This window comes from Vanellus vanellus, assembly GCF_965231255.1.
Source record: "Vanellus vanellus genome assembly, chromosome: 4".
NCBI lineage: Eukaryota > Metazoa > Chordata > Aves > Charadriiformes > Charadriidae > Vanellus > Vanellus vanellus.
The window spans coordinates 39,127,218-39,142,269 of NC_138909.1; the positions used below are offsets into that span (position 1 = coordinate 39,127,218).

The 15,052-nt window shown below is 40.5% G+C and overlaps 1 protein-coding gene across 1 annotated transcript in view; it reads left to right on the forward strand.

Moving 5' to 3' along the window:
* Nucleotides 1-15,052, forward strand: part of RAPGEF2 (Rap guanine nucleotide exchange factor 2) — a 196,162-nt gene that overhangs the window by 67,016 nt on the left and 114,094 nt on the right. The window contains exon 4 of the mRNA XM_082483049.1: nucleotides 10,569-10,652. Within this exon, the coding sequence (XP_082339175.1) occupies nucleotides 10,569-10,652 (84 nt within the window). The remainder of the gene's footprint in view (nucleotides 1-10,568; nucleotides 10,653-15,052) is intronic.

Below are 15,052 nucleotides of genomic sequence, written 5' to 3' on the forward strand. Positions count from 1 at the left end.
GCCCGGCCGTCAAAGCCTGAAACGAAGAAAAACTCGAAAGGAAGTAAAGGAGCACATTTTTTTGGTTGCTACTGAAATACTTATGGTTTTCTTAGGTGAAAATGTTAGCGTCTTCATGAGGTAGAGCAGAATGTCAGAGAAATGCTGGTGGACGTTGGCTTTGTGTAGCTTTGGGACAGATTCTGTCAGAGGATTGCTTGAAGGCACCGGGGAGATGGACCTGGGCAGCAACTGGGGGGGGAACTTGGAGAGCTTCTTCAGGAGGACACTCGTCCCAAGGAGGAGACGTGCTGTCATCTGTCCCAGGTATTGTGCATTACATAAAGTCAGGTAGGGATTTTGGATGTAGCTGGGAGTGTCTGGGCGTGTCTCAGCTAGATGGCTATGCTGTAGTTTTATTTGCAGCTGTAGGCCTGTCGAGTTAATATACAGTAGTTCTGGGCAAGGGCAGGTGAGAAATATCTCCATGAGTAGTTTTTAAGTGTGGGAATCTGAGAGCCAAACTTTAAGTCCTACAAGAAAAGTGACATTTAGCAAATTCATGGTTCTTCCACGGTAGCGTATTGCCCTGAAGACCCTCAGGAGGATAGAAGCAGTGTGTAGAAGAAAACAATGAAAAGTGATGCCAAAGCTGCCGTACGTTTCTGCATAGCCTGACTTAACTGTGCAATGAAGTGTGACAAAAATGAGCTAAAAGCTTCTTTGGTGCATGATTTTTAAACGGAACAGCTCTGCAGAGACCACCTCGCTGAAATTTGTCTTCTGATGCATACATTTGTGTTACGAAGCAGTGCTTTTATGTTCTGTACGTGTTCAAGAAGTTTTATGATGGTGGTATCGTAAAAACAGTTCATTCTGTATAGATACAATATATGGGATCTGTAGCTCTATATGTTTATATCTTATAGATATAAAACGTAAAACCTAAAACACTACAGAAGGGATTTGCTAGAGAAGTGTGAGGATCAAGCTGATACTTCCACTACTGATGTTTTGAGTTATCAGTAAAATTATTCTCTTGTATTCTTTAATACTTAACTTTTAACCGAAATTTCTGCCTTTTGGACAAGATGAACCTGTTTGTAGAGGCTTGGGTCACACTTCTGCATTTACTGTTCTTTTTTAATGGATATTCTTGACTTCAGAGAGCCCACCTGTAAAAGATTTCTTCCTTGGTCTTACAGAAATATGAGACACTTTGAAAATTATTTAAAATGCTCTGAGTATACAGTAAACTCAGAATATGTCTGTTTGAAGCATCTCTCTGGGTCAGTATCTGAATTTTCAGGTAAGCCTCTGCAGACAATATATATTCATTCTGCTTGTACATCCATAGGTTTCTGTGGAAGTCATGCAGCAGGATATTTAATAATGCAAAGAACTGCTGCAGCAGGGCTTGTCTCTTTTTTCTCTTTTTCTCTCTTTTTTTTTTTTTTTTTTTCTTCCATTCTCCTTAAAGTATTCCTAAAGGTGTATTGCACCTTCTGATAGTCAGGCAGTTGCCAAAGTAGCGTTGGGATACTGCCAGGTCTGCACTGCAGTAAATCAGGAACCTGAATTCATATGTTGTGCTGTGGATACATTTTCTGTGGGGAATTTCTTAGGCAATGTGTATCATTAAAACAAATACATTCAACGACTTGGCAGTCGGCTCTGTATAAGCAGACACTGAATCAAGGCTTCCTAACAGTGTCAGTGATCAATGGTACAGTCTGTTGGCTTTGCATAGCCAGTTCCAAATTTCTGTATTATTGTTTGACCCGATTGTGAGACTTCTTTTGAATGAAGTCTAAACTAAGGTATTTTTGAGAGGATTTGCACCTTCTTTACTGCAAATGTTTCACTAAAACCTATCATCATGTTGTTGTTGCAATTTTGAGAAGAAAAGCTTTGATTTTGGAGAAATATTAGAAAGGTATAAGATTTAATAGCAGAATTGTCTGTCTTGATTGATCTCAGAGTATTTTGAGTGCAAGATAATTTTATTTTACTACTTCTGTCATTGTTTTCCTGATGATTTTAGGAGACTAATTTTTTTGGTTTGAATTTATCTTCTGATATCAAGGGCTAATTCACTGTACAAATTTAATACTAAGACTTCAGTGACAATAGGTCAATTAGCTTGCATATGTATATTTGCATAATGTATTTATTGATTGCCTGTTTAATCAGCTGTCTTAGACTGACACGCATTACTGACACTCTGCAATAATCTCTGAAGACTGAATTTCATGTTTTATTGTACGGATTTTATTTCAGAAGTGGAAAAGAAAACAAATAAATACTATAAAGGAAAACATACTTCTGATTATTTGTTTTCATGAATACTGAGGAATTGTTTCCTGTGGTTCATTCTTCTTTATTTCCCACTCTTGCTATGAGGAGACAGACAAAAGTTTTCATCTTGTGTCCATTAATAAAAAGATAATCATGGACACCAGTTGAAATATGCACTTTAAGATGCCTCTTTAGTGAAAATCAGAAGTTCAAAATTCTGAGTTATCATTTTTATTACTGGATGTATTTTTAACTTTTTCTTATATTAGAGTGAAGATAGGAGTAAGAATAAATGTAACTTTAATGTGTTCGTTAAAAAATTGAAAATTGTGTGTGCCTGATGCATTAAGTACCAAATCTGTTTTACTTCTGTGTTAGGGATATACCTCTTAATGTCATCGAGAGCATCTAAAATGCTCTGGCAGATGTCAGGTAACTGCTTAACTAGCTTATTAAGGAGGGTTATAGACAGTGCTGACAATGTGAGTAAACGGTTTTCTGATTATTCTGAGTGTAACAACAATACAGTGCTAGTGGGCAGGATCTTCAGGCAATGAGATGTCTACCTGAGGGAATCATTCAACTTAAAGACATGTGTGACATCCCAAGGCACTTCAGGGCTAATGTCTAATTGCGGCAATGGTTATTCAATTAAACAATAAAGTACCTATAGCTTTCAGCATACAGAGGGTAACCAAAATGAGCAAAGAGAAACAGACAGATTAATCTGCTGAAACAATATCCTATGGAGCATAAGCTTGCAGAGCAATGTTCTTTCTAATTTCTTCTTGTGTAGTGCTTAAATGCTTGAAATAGGTCCCAGTTCTGACATGTCAAATTTTCATTCTCTTCCTCTTAAGTGGAGATTTGGGAGCATGAACAATGTCTGTTCTGAATTACTCTGTGTTTACTTTCTGAAATTTATTCCGCTTTCAACAACATTGAGTATGATTTTGTGAAAATGTTATCTGCTAGGTATATCTTGGGTTGCAATATAAGTTTTTTTTATCAAAACAGTTACAAATGTTATAGCTTGTAGGAATTGTACTATATCCAGTTTAAATGTAAGTCTTGAATGAATCCTTTAGTGGTTGGAATTTTAATGATTTATGGAGAGAAGAATTCTAACTAGCTCTTTCACAACCAAGAAATTATTCTTGACGATTGCATGACCTTATTATGAAGTAGCTTGGAAGACACCTCTGAATTGGAAAGTGGTTCTGGATGCTGATGTTTGGCTTGTTAGGGGTCCTTTCAGCATCCGGTGTTGCTGGACTGTTCTGTCCGGTGTTGGAGGGAGAATGACACCTCTGTTGTTTGGGTCTCAGGATAGACGCATCTCCTGTAAAAGGAATATTAAGCAGTAATTATATGGAAGCCATTCCCATGCTTGTTTCCACTGGGACCTGCATACTGCTTAGCTTTTTTCAAGTGCTGTCTTAAAGGAGTTGGCTGAGAAACCAATGAGCAGAAGGTGGTCAGAGCAGCAAAGGCTTCTGTTTTTAGCATGTGCTTTCAAGTCTGGGTGCTGAATTTTGCACTGAAGTGATGTCTTATTTGACAGAATTAAAGCATGTTTGACAGCAGTCATCACAAAGACCTGCAAATTCTTACCATTACCATTCTTACATACTTCATCGTTCATTATCTCAGTTGAACCAAATGCACGCAAGTAAGCATGTGATGAATACAATTCATTATTCCAGAGGTTTTAGCAGTGATACATCTCATCTTGATGGAGAATAAGAGTTAAATGGATGGCTCTTGTTAAAATTAGCTATTTCTAAAGAAGTTTTAAAGGTAAGCGATGCATCAGGACTTGTTAGGATAGAGAAAGACACTAGAGGTGGTGTAGATATTTGAGATTTATTGGGTCTTTCAGCAGGTTGACTTAAATATTTATTGTAGCTGAATATTTTGGAAGGTTTTTCATCATCTTACACGATCAGGAAATCTGAAAGCTAAAATTGGGAGACCATGCTACTATAGACAGATGCCTTATAGAATCAGTATGTGTGGGACATATGTATTGAAACAAGTTACCTTTTGTGCATAATTTCTTTGATATGCTGTTAGTATTGATTCAGATTTCTAGATACAGACCTGGTGTAAAAGTGCTGCAGATTGCTTTAAATCAAAATAAAATAATTATAATTAGAAAATAAAACTTCAGTTTTAAGCTGCGTATATGTATCTAGTTGGGGATCTGGGAGTAAGAAGCTGCCCCTTCCAGTGGAATAAATAGCTTATGGCATGAAGAGTTTGATACAAGTGCTGGAGACTTTGAGAGAGCCCGCAAACTTCTTGGATCTTGGCAGTCTGGAGATTTAGAAACGCTTCCTGATTTCTGAACTTTGAGTACTTCTCAGGTCTCAAAGAACAGTCATATGCTGGAAAATGTGAAGACTTAAGTCTGAAAATACTGAAAATAACTACCCTTATCAGCGGTGACAGCCTGGTGATGTCATCATAGGCAATCACATAATTATGTAACTGAAGTTGCCAAACAGAACAGTTAGAGGGACAGCTATGAAGGTACTTCACAAAGTTCTGTCTTCATTTTTTTTGTCGTTCTCAAAGTGGAGAAATGTGTCTGGCTGCAGGTTGAAGTTGTGTAAAAGGACTACGTCAAGGAAGCTGAGAAGGGAGAGGCAATGGGAAGGCACTGCAATCCAGTCTCTGCGTTTCCGTTTCTAGCTCCCGAATTCCCGTAACTCGAGCTCTCTTGCATTCTGGGAAATGAAATATAGATTCCCTAGGAAATCCCCTGCTCCCAAAAGTGCTATAATACAAGAGTCAAGATTTAAAGTAGCTTTATTTAAATTTTGTATAACTAACAATGCAGGTTATGAATAAAGTCTGCATATTGGTGACTATTTTGGTATTGGCTTTCAGTTTTGTACAATTTTGAGGTTGCTGCTAGAACCTGAGTATTCTGAAAGCTTTCCGTGGGTAGCTCTATCATAGTCATTATAAAATAAGAATGTTAAGTCTTGGTACCCGAGTCCTTTTGTTGTTGTCTTCACAGAATACAAATCCTATCTTCTGCTAACCATCTCTCGCTTTTCTTCTTCTTACTCTTAAGATTTAGGCTCTTTCCTCTGCACTGTAGTCAAATGCTTTGAGAGTGCACATAGACATACGGGCATTAGTCTAATCCTCGTGCGCTAACACACGTCACAGTTGTGGGGCAGCAATGTCTTGAATCTGGCCACAGTCCTGTTGTTCTGTAAAGGATGGATGGAAGTTTGTGTCACCAAGGTTTTGCTGGGGCTTTTGTTGGCTTTGATGTAGCTAGGACAGAATGACTACATGTATTGATTTTGTTCTTCTGACTGACCCTTAATGTGTGACTTCTGGGCTGACTTAGTTCTGATTCTCTGCAGGATAAATTGCCTGTGTCATCTTACTTTCTTGGTAATAAATCTTGTTTTCTCTGACTTGGGAAAGTGGATAGCTGTGCTGCATTCAGTAGGAAATATAACTTTAACAGTCCTGAGTTTCATCCAGATGAATATCCAGAACAGTGTATGAGCTGGAAAAAAAAAACAAACAAATACCCCCCCCCCCCCCCCCCCCCAAAAAAAAAACCCAAACCCCAAAAAAACCCCAACAAACAAACAAACAAACAAACAAAACCCAAAAAATCCAAAACCCAAAGAAACCCCCACCAGTCTTACATTTTTGAGGCAATGTACTCCATTGCTTAAGACCAGCAGATAAAGTAATTTCTTGCCTGCAGAGCAGATCTGTGAATGCCTGCTTGGGAACGTACAACATGTGCCAATAACTCCTGATTTCCAGTATTTCCAGTCTTCCTGTGCATTGAGCCTCTTGAGAGGGAGGGAGGGAGGGAAGGTGGGGAGAGGAACTCACAGCTAGGTAGAAGCACTGCCCGCCTGGGTTGGGCGGGCTGGGCTTTCAGCCCGATGTGGGTCCTTCACTGCACTTCCAGTCTCCTAGTGTCTGACAGCTGCTGCTCCAGTGGTGGTGACGATGTTGGGCAGCAATGGCACACTTATAAAACTCATCGTTGGAAAGTTCTTACCTAAGCAAATGGCTTTCCTTTCTACATCAGCTTGACAGACATGTGCTACTGGACCGTCCCCTCAACTGTTACTAGGCCAAAAAAACCAATGTCCCTCTAAGGATGCCTTTGACAGAAAGTCATCAGCATCTATCCTGCATCAGCTAATTCTGGATGAAGTGCTTACATGGAGTTAACACCCTCCTGCAAAACCAGTCAGGGATGTGTCCTGTCCACAAAAGAACCCTTTTAAGCATAACTTGCTGTCATCTCTTTGACAGAAGAAATATCTTTAGGAGGACAGATACAGTTTCTAGTTACTTCTGTGGGCTGCCAGTGGTAGGCAATATTTTAACAGTGAAAGAAAACTTCATCATTAGATTTATTCTATAGAATTCAATTTTGATGTTTAAAAACAAAGCGTAAAATGTGATTGCAAAGAAGCCTTTCAAATGTGAACATTCTACACTGGGTAAAAGGGAATTTGCGTTAGTCCTCAGGTGGCTTGAAGAAGTGCTTTTGTAGTTCGGTATAGGCTACTTCTGGTGTTCCTTCTGTTGTTCATTATAGGCACAAAAGCCCTGAAGAATGCTAATGCATTGTTGATGAACAAACATCAAGTGTAGTACAGAAAACGTGGAAACTTGATTGAAAGCAATCAGATGTTTGAATAAGATTGTGGAAAGCCCAGGATCCTTAAAATGAAAGAATTGCACGTGGGTTTGTTTTTTTGTAACAGCACTCTCTAGCAAAAGCTGGCTGCCAAATGGCTTTGTTGAGGCTTAATTCCAAACAACTGAAAGTGTAGCAAGTGTTGAGAAGCGCGGGAGTTAAATATATTTTCATATGAAAGGAATAGATCAGTCTTTCATTTGTCTGTGTTCTTTTTGGAGGGAGGCATGTGTGTTCTGGAGGAAGGAATGTATTTGCTGGGTTTTTCTCAGATGTTTTGTTCGAGACTATATTAAGACACTAGTTAGTTGTAAAAAGGAAGACAATGGAAATCCATCAGGGTTCTTTGCTCTTGAAGACTGTCTTGGAAATATTTGTGATGTTTTGTCTGGCAATGAAAGTTTAAAAGAATACACAGTGTATTTTTGGGAAGATACCTTGACTACAGACATGTTCTGTAGTAACAGAACTGCCACTATTGTGACACAGCAATATTGAAGTGTTTTTTTTTTTTATTTAGATAATTAAGGAGTTGAGTTCAGTAGATGTGCATGATACAGGTAGCTTAAAGCTTAGAAATTCTTAAACATGACTGTAAAAATAAAAACAGTTATCAAAGTAAATGTAAACCAAAAGAATATAAAACCAATCGGATAGTATTCCTAAAGTTTGATTTATTTTTTTAATCAGCACTTTCAGCTGCCAAATTAACAGATGTTTCTTTTGATTATATATGAGGTGGATAAAGTATGATGTTCGTGACAGATAAGTGAGAAGGAGCAACAACTGTTGAAGAGCTAACTTGCAAAAGAAGCAGATAAACCTGTGAACTGGCAAAAAAAAAAAAAAAAAAAGGATAAAACTGAGTTGGATAATTAACTGAGTGAAAAGTCATGCTGTGTGTGATCTAATTAAAAAAAACTAAACCACTGCAGTTAAATGTATAATCATTATAGCTGTTTGTTAAATGATTGAAAGGGAGATTCAAAAGTAGCATTAAGAATTTGAACATTGAACATATTGATTGGTGCTTGTGAAAGCCAGTGGCTGCCTTCCTCTGTGGAGATAAAAGCTCTCCAGTGAGAAAAAATAACTAAAGCCCCTTACAAATAGGTGATTTGACAGAGGATTTAAAATAGTTCATGAACTTTTAAAAGAGGGAAATAAAAGCTTGTATGTTAGTAGATTTGCAAAGTATTTTCTATTGGTTTAAATAATTTTTTTTATTTTTGCTTCAGTTATTTTATCCTTGGAAATGGCTTTCTGTAAAAGTATAAACAGATCTTCTAAATTACTTTTGCTTTAGTTATAAAGCCTGTGACCCGTGACCCCAGATGAGGTTCTTCTCTATCAGACTACACTTTTATATTTAGTCAAACTGCAATTTTTAGGAGGAACAAAAAAACCCCAACCACCAAACCCCACAAAACTTCTTATGTGATAATGTAATGCACTGTAATGCACATGGAAAAATTATCATTGACTTCCTAATAGAGTTACTTCCCAGCAATTTGGGAAATCACTCAGCCTGTAGCCATTGCTGAAAATGTTTATTTTGGAAATTTTCAACTGTGCTAATTAGTGCAGATTATTTGTATTTAGAATGGCATCTATTAAAAAACAGAAACAATAAAAAAACCCAGCAGCTTTGCAGTTGAGTCGCAATGCTGGTTGTGTGCCTGTCAAGACAAGGGGGAAGTGTTTAAAGTCGTGTGACTTAACTCAGGTGCGTGTTTATGCTTTTGAGAATATTTTCATGTGAAGTGGCGGCTTTCTTGAGTTTATCTGCTTTAACCTGGTTCTCTGTACTTAAGTACAATGTTGATTTTTCTGGACTAAGAAGTTTGAAGGCAATAGAGGTCCATCCGAGAAGCAAGTGTGTGAAACACTTCAGAAAAGGCAGTTTGGTGCACTTCAACTGTGTAAATCAAAGTGGTTTGTTGTTGTAGCTATGACACAATGCTGTCACTTCATTTTCTATTGTCTATCAGGATAAAGAAATATTTCCTGCAGACTTCGTTTTTAAGAAGTCTTCAGTGGTGGGTGTGGACGACCAGTGTGGCTTCATTGGTCAAGCTATGGCTGGTAAAAAAGAAATAAAGGCTGCCCTGTCTTAGTCAGTTATTTTGTTCTTGGTAATAGATTGTCTCTTCAATTTCCTCTGTTAATTCTTTGTGTTTCTGATGTTTGTCTTTTGTCTCATGGTTATATTATACAGTGCCAAATGGAAATGGAGCACGTTTTTGGATGGGATGGTGTGCTGTTTTGCTCTCAGCTGTTTTAGGCCAGCTGCCTCCCTCTCATTCCTTTTAGAAAGTGTAATACAGTGAGTGCTGAGGAAATGGCACTCTTCTTTTGAGGACCCCGCTGTGTAGGTACTTCTTAAATTGCAGTTCTTCAAATGAACAACACGCTGCTAACATGTACGTAGCCTACTTAGATTTAAGATTAGGTTTTAATACTATGCTGTCATCATCATTAAAAGATGTGGGCTGTTCTTGCTTGAAGTTGGAACTAATTGTTGCTAAAGACTTGAGACATGTAATTTAAAAAAATGAAGGTGCTACAGATTAATTAAGTGATCTGCATCTGTTAGTGTCACTAGGGATGTGGTTTTCAGATAGGAATGCTCGTGCAGTTCATAGCGGCGTACTGGAATCCAATTAGTGAGTTTCTTTAGAAGAAGCAGGAGTGGTAAAAACTGAAGTAAAGTCCAGAGATTCTCAGTGTTGACTGTAGAAATGGCACAAGGCTTCTATTGCAGCTAATTTCTAGTAACCTATTTTATTTTCCTGTCTAAACATTATTTGAACTTATCCAATAAGAGTCTATGCCTATGAAAAGGATTTTGTATTTCTCAAGGAGCAAGATCTGAAGCTACAGTAGAACGAACTGGGCCTGGATGACAAAGTCCTCATCCGGTTCCTCTATAGGATGAAGAAGAGGGGAAAAGAAACTCTCTGTCCCTTTTATTACTGGAAATTTATTCTTGTGGCAGGAAGAGGCATGAAAGGGGCAGAGTGTAGTAGCAGCAGATGAAGTTGACGAACAGATCTGATGTAGGTTTACCATCTGCAGGTGTATCCAATGCTCTCTTACCTTGGGGGAAGGCAGACTGATGCCGAAAGGCACATTTTGGTCTTGAAGAAAGGGTGAGGGAGGAGATGGCTAGAATTAGGAAAGGAAGTCTTATTTATAGAGGGGAAGATGCTGCAGTTCATTTCAGCAGGAGGAAAGTAATGGATTCAACAGAATACAATACAATACATTTACTGTGGCTTGACTTCATTTTAATCACTTTCAATTATATTTCATTGGATTTATGCTGTCACCAAAGGGATAGATACATGCTCTTAAAAAAGGGAACTAAATGAAATGAGATATTCTAATGATGTATATATTTGCAGGTGGAAATTAGAAGAGTTTGACGGAATTGTTTTGTACACAAATAAACTGTGGATTTCTTCCATAATTTTGAGCATTTTTGCCTCTTTGTTGTTCTTCATGCTGCAAATTTGGTAGTGCTATGAGTAACTTAAATCAAATGTCTTAAACTGTGTCTTTTGTTTTTTTTTTTTTTTTTTAATTCCAGCCCTGACGATATTGGAACCTGTTGGTATATCCTGCTGTCCGGTTCAGTCTTCATTAAAGAATCTATGTTTCTTCCAAGGAGCAGGTATGTCAGCTATGAATGTACAGCATTCTGTATTTTAAACATAAATCATGAGATGCAGAGAATTTTTAGAATTAAAAGGCAATTGTCTTATGCTAAATGAAACACAGAAGTACACACATAAGCACACTTTTCCTGCCTTTACTAGCTATGGTAAATGTTTTCTGCCCATAGCTAAAATTCAAAACCCATCATTTTGGACAGTGTACAAATATCCACAGTGTCATGCAAGTGCGGTCAATTTAAAAATAAAACCACCAAAAATCTGACAAATGAGTGAAGTACCAAGTAGTCTTTTCCTGTGAGTAATCAAACTTTAAATCGTAGGATGCACTAGAGCTTATGAGGTTGTCCTGAGGCTTTACTTACCTTTCACAAGTCTTCAGTGCACGTTTTAGCATATGCTTAGATCACGTTACTGCCAGTTTTGCTACTTCTGTTTAAGGCTGTGCTTCATGTAAATGGATTTGCAATGAAGAGCGGTATTTTACATGGAAAAAGGTAAGTTTGAGTGTGAGACACTCAAAATTTATAATGCTACAGTAAAAAATTTAATTATTTTGAGCAATGGAAAACCATGTAAATGACTGCAGGGATTTTAAACTAGGGTGGCTGAGCTCGATCATTTTAGTGGAAGCAGAGCGGAATCACTTTAAAACACCGGTTATATGCATATTCATTCAGACTACTATAAAAGGCTCCTTTGAAGTAAATACCATGTAATAAAATTTGTGAAAGGCGGCATGAAAGAGTGACCTGTCTCTGTATGGTATGATGAGAACAAAAGCACTCGAAACTTCCTTGCAGTTTTAAACAGTGGGAAACTACTTCAGAGCTAGTGTTGGTTGGTATATGAACAATTAGGTGTTCAAATCTGCTTTCCAGTGGGAGAGCAATGCTGGTCTTGGGACTTCCATTTGATGATGGTGGCGTGTTCTTGGTGTAAGCAAGCGTCTTGCATCTGTAAGAGGACAGGTGTCCTGGTTCCGGCAAGGATGGAGTTAATTTCCAAGGAGCCGGCAGGGGAGGCACGTATTCCATACCACGTGACCCATGCCCGCTATAAAAGGAGCTAGCCGGGGCGGGGGAGTCAGTCGCCACTCGGGGGCGGGTCGCGGCGGTGCGGGTCCGGTCGGTGCGCTTCGCGGCGGTACTGTAATCGCGTTCTTGTATTCCTTTACCGGTGTTATTGTTTTTCTTTCTTTCTTTTCTTTCTTTTTCCCTTTGTCTGTTCTGCTAAATTATAATGTTTCAACCCACGAGTTTTGCCCTTTTCTGCTGATTTTTCCCACGGCTGTGGGAGTCGTGCGAGCGGCTGCGTGGTTCTCTGTTGCTGGCTGAGGCCAAACCACGACAGTCCTTTTTGGCGCCCAACGTGGGGCTCGAAGGGTTGTAATAACAACAGATCTGACCAGAGCTTGTTAAAACGGATTTCTTATATGTATTTCTCCTATTAGTTAAATAGTAGCCGGTTACAATGTTGCTTCGTTTGTTTACATGGCTGTGTTATGTAAATTCTTATATGCTGTATGTACTCCCTGTGATGCTGTTTGTTATCTCAGGGAGAGGGATCAGGACTATAATTTTGCTGTCCTGTGCAATATCAGCTTATGATATGGTAACATCACTATTCAAGTGGCTTTGTTGGGGTTTCTATGTAGTATTGCTGTCCTGTCCATACCTTGGTTCCCGTCTCTCAGAAGTTATCAATAATCACACCCAATCTATGGGAGAAACAGGGGGAGATACTTTCCCCAGCTCTTTTACCTCCTTTTTCTCCTTTGGGCCAGGTGTAACACCTCTTGAGAATTTTGAATATCCTTGGGATGCTCAAACCAGCGTGTTCCTATTGCTATGTCTCCTGAATGTTTTTCAAGTCTTTTTTAGGGTAAAAAAGCTGTTTAAGACTACCACTCAGAAATCTGTCCCAAGGCCAGATAGTCAGGGGTGGCATGGGATGTGGGAGAACATGGGCAGATATCTAGAGAACTTCTCACCTCCAATGGTTTGGGACTTCACCCTTGAACAACTACAGGACCCTGATAAAGTAATAGAATATTTCAAAGGAAAATGCTGTGGCTATTCCAGAGAGGCACAACTTATGGCACTGTGTTGGGCCCTGGCCAGTATCTACCAAACACTGCTCAGTACTATGCAGGACCCTCAGGGGAAAGCCAGACCAGCAGACAAGGAGGCTACTCCAACCCCGGTGGCAGACAAGGAGCCTACTCCAACTCCAGTGGCAGGCACTATGCCTACTCCAACTCCGGTGGCAGACAATGAGGCTACTCTAACTCCAGTGGCAGGCACTGTGGCTACTCAAACCCTGGTGACAGGCAATGCAGCCACTCAAACCCCAGTGGCAGGCACTGCAGCTGAACCGGACAACCAACCTGTGCCAGTATCAGTTGCTCCTATACAGAAGAAGAAATTGAACAGTTATCCACCTTGCCTGGTCTCTCAGAGGACCCCTCTGTGGTAGGGTTGTTGAGGGTCAAAGAACAACAGGTGCCGATTGCTACCACAACGGTGCATCGACGGCAATATCGTACTAACCGAGACTCTGTGATTCCCATCCATAAGTTGATTCGTCAACTAGAGACTCAAGGAGTGATTAGCAAGACTCGCTCACCCTTTAATAGTCCCATATGGCCAGTGCGAAAATCTAATGGAGAGTGGAGGCTAACAGTGGATTATCGTGGCCTGAATGAAGTCACACCACCGCTGAGCGCTGCTGTGCCAGACATGCTAGAGCTTCAATACGAACTGGAGTCGAAGGCAGCCAAGTGGTATGCAACGATTGATATCGCCAATGCATTCTTCTCAATCCCTTTGGCGGCAGAGTGCAGGCCACAGTTTGCTTTCACTTGGAAGGGCATCCAGTACACCTGGAATCGACTGCCCCAGGGGTGGAAACACAGCCCCACCATTTGTCATGGACTAATCCAGACCACACTGGAACAGGGTGAAGCTCCAGAACATTTGCAGTACATTGATGACATCATTGTATGGGGCGACACAGCAGAAGAAGTTTTTGAGAAAGGGAATAAAATAGTTCAAATCCTTCTGAAAGCTGGCTTTGCCATAAAACGGAGTAAGGTTAAGGGACCTGCACAGGAGATCCAATTTTTAGGAATAAAGTGGCAAGATGGACGCCGTCAGATCCCAATGGATGTGATCAACAAAATAGCAGCTATGTCCCCACCGACTAGTAAAAAGGAAACACAAGCTTTCTTAGGTGTTGTGGGTTTTTGGAGGATGCATATTCCAAATTACAGTCTGATTGTGAGCCCTCTATATCAAGTGACGCGGAAAAAGAATGATTTTAAGTGGGGTCCTGAGCAACGACAAGCTTTCGAACAAATTAAGCAGGAAATAGTTCATGCAGTAGCGCTGGGGCCAGTCAGGGCAGGACAAGACGTTAAAAATGTGCTCTACACTGCAGCCGGGGAGAATGGCCCTACCTGGAGCCTCTGGCAAAAAGCACCAGGGGAGACTCGAGGTCGACCCCTGGGGTTCTGGAGTCGGGGATACAGAGGATCCGAAGCCCGCTATACCCCAACAGAAAAGGAGATATTGGCAGCATACGAGGGGGTTCGAGCTGCTTCGGAGGTGGTTGGCACTGAAGCACAGCTCCTCTTAGCACCTCGACTGCCAGTGCTGGGCTGGATGTTCAAAGAAAGGGTCCCTGCCACACATCATGCAACTGATGCTACGTGGAGTAAGTGGATTGCACTGATCACCCAGCGAACTCGAATGGGAAACCCCAGTCGTCCAGGCATACTGGAAGTGATCATGGACTGGCCAGAAGGCAAAGATTTCGGAATATCACCAGAGGAAGAGGTGACGCGTGCAGAAGAGGCCCCACCGTATAATGAACTGCCAGAAAATGAGAAGAAACATGCCCTGTTCACTGATGGGTCCTGCCGAATTGTGGGAAAGTATCGAAAGTGGAAGGCTGCTGTGTGGAATCCGACACGACGAGTTGCAGAAGCCACCGAAGGACAAGGTGAGTCGAGTCAGTTTGCAGAGGTAAAAGCCATCCAGCTGGCTTTGGACATTGCTGAGCGAGAGAAATGGCCGGTACTTTACCTCTATACTGATTCATGGATGGTGGCAAATGCTCTGTGGGGGTGGTTACAGCAGTGGAAGCAGAACAACTGGCAGCGCAGAGGTAAGCCCATCTGGGCTGCTGAACTGTGGCAAGATATAGCTGCCCGGATTGAGAATCTGGTTGTGAAAGTACGTCATGTAGATGCCCACATCCCCAAGAATCGGGCCACTGAGGAACATCAAAACAACCAGCAGGTAGATCAGGCTGCTAAAATTGAAGTGGCTGAGGTGGATCTGGACTGGCAACGTAAGGGTGAACTATTCATAGCTCGGTGGGCCCACGATGCCTC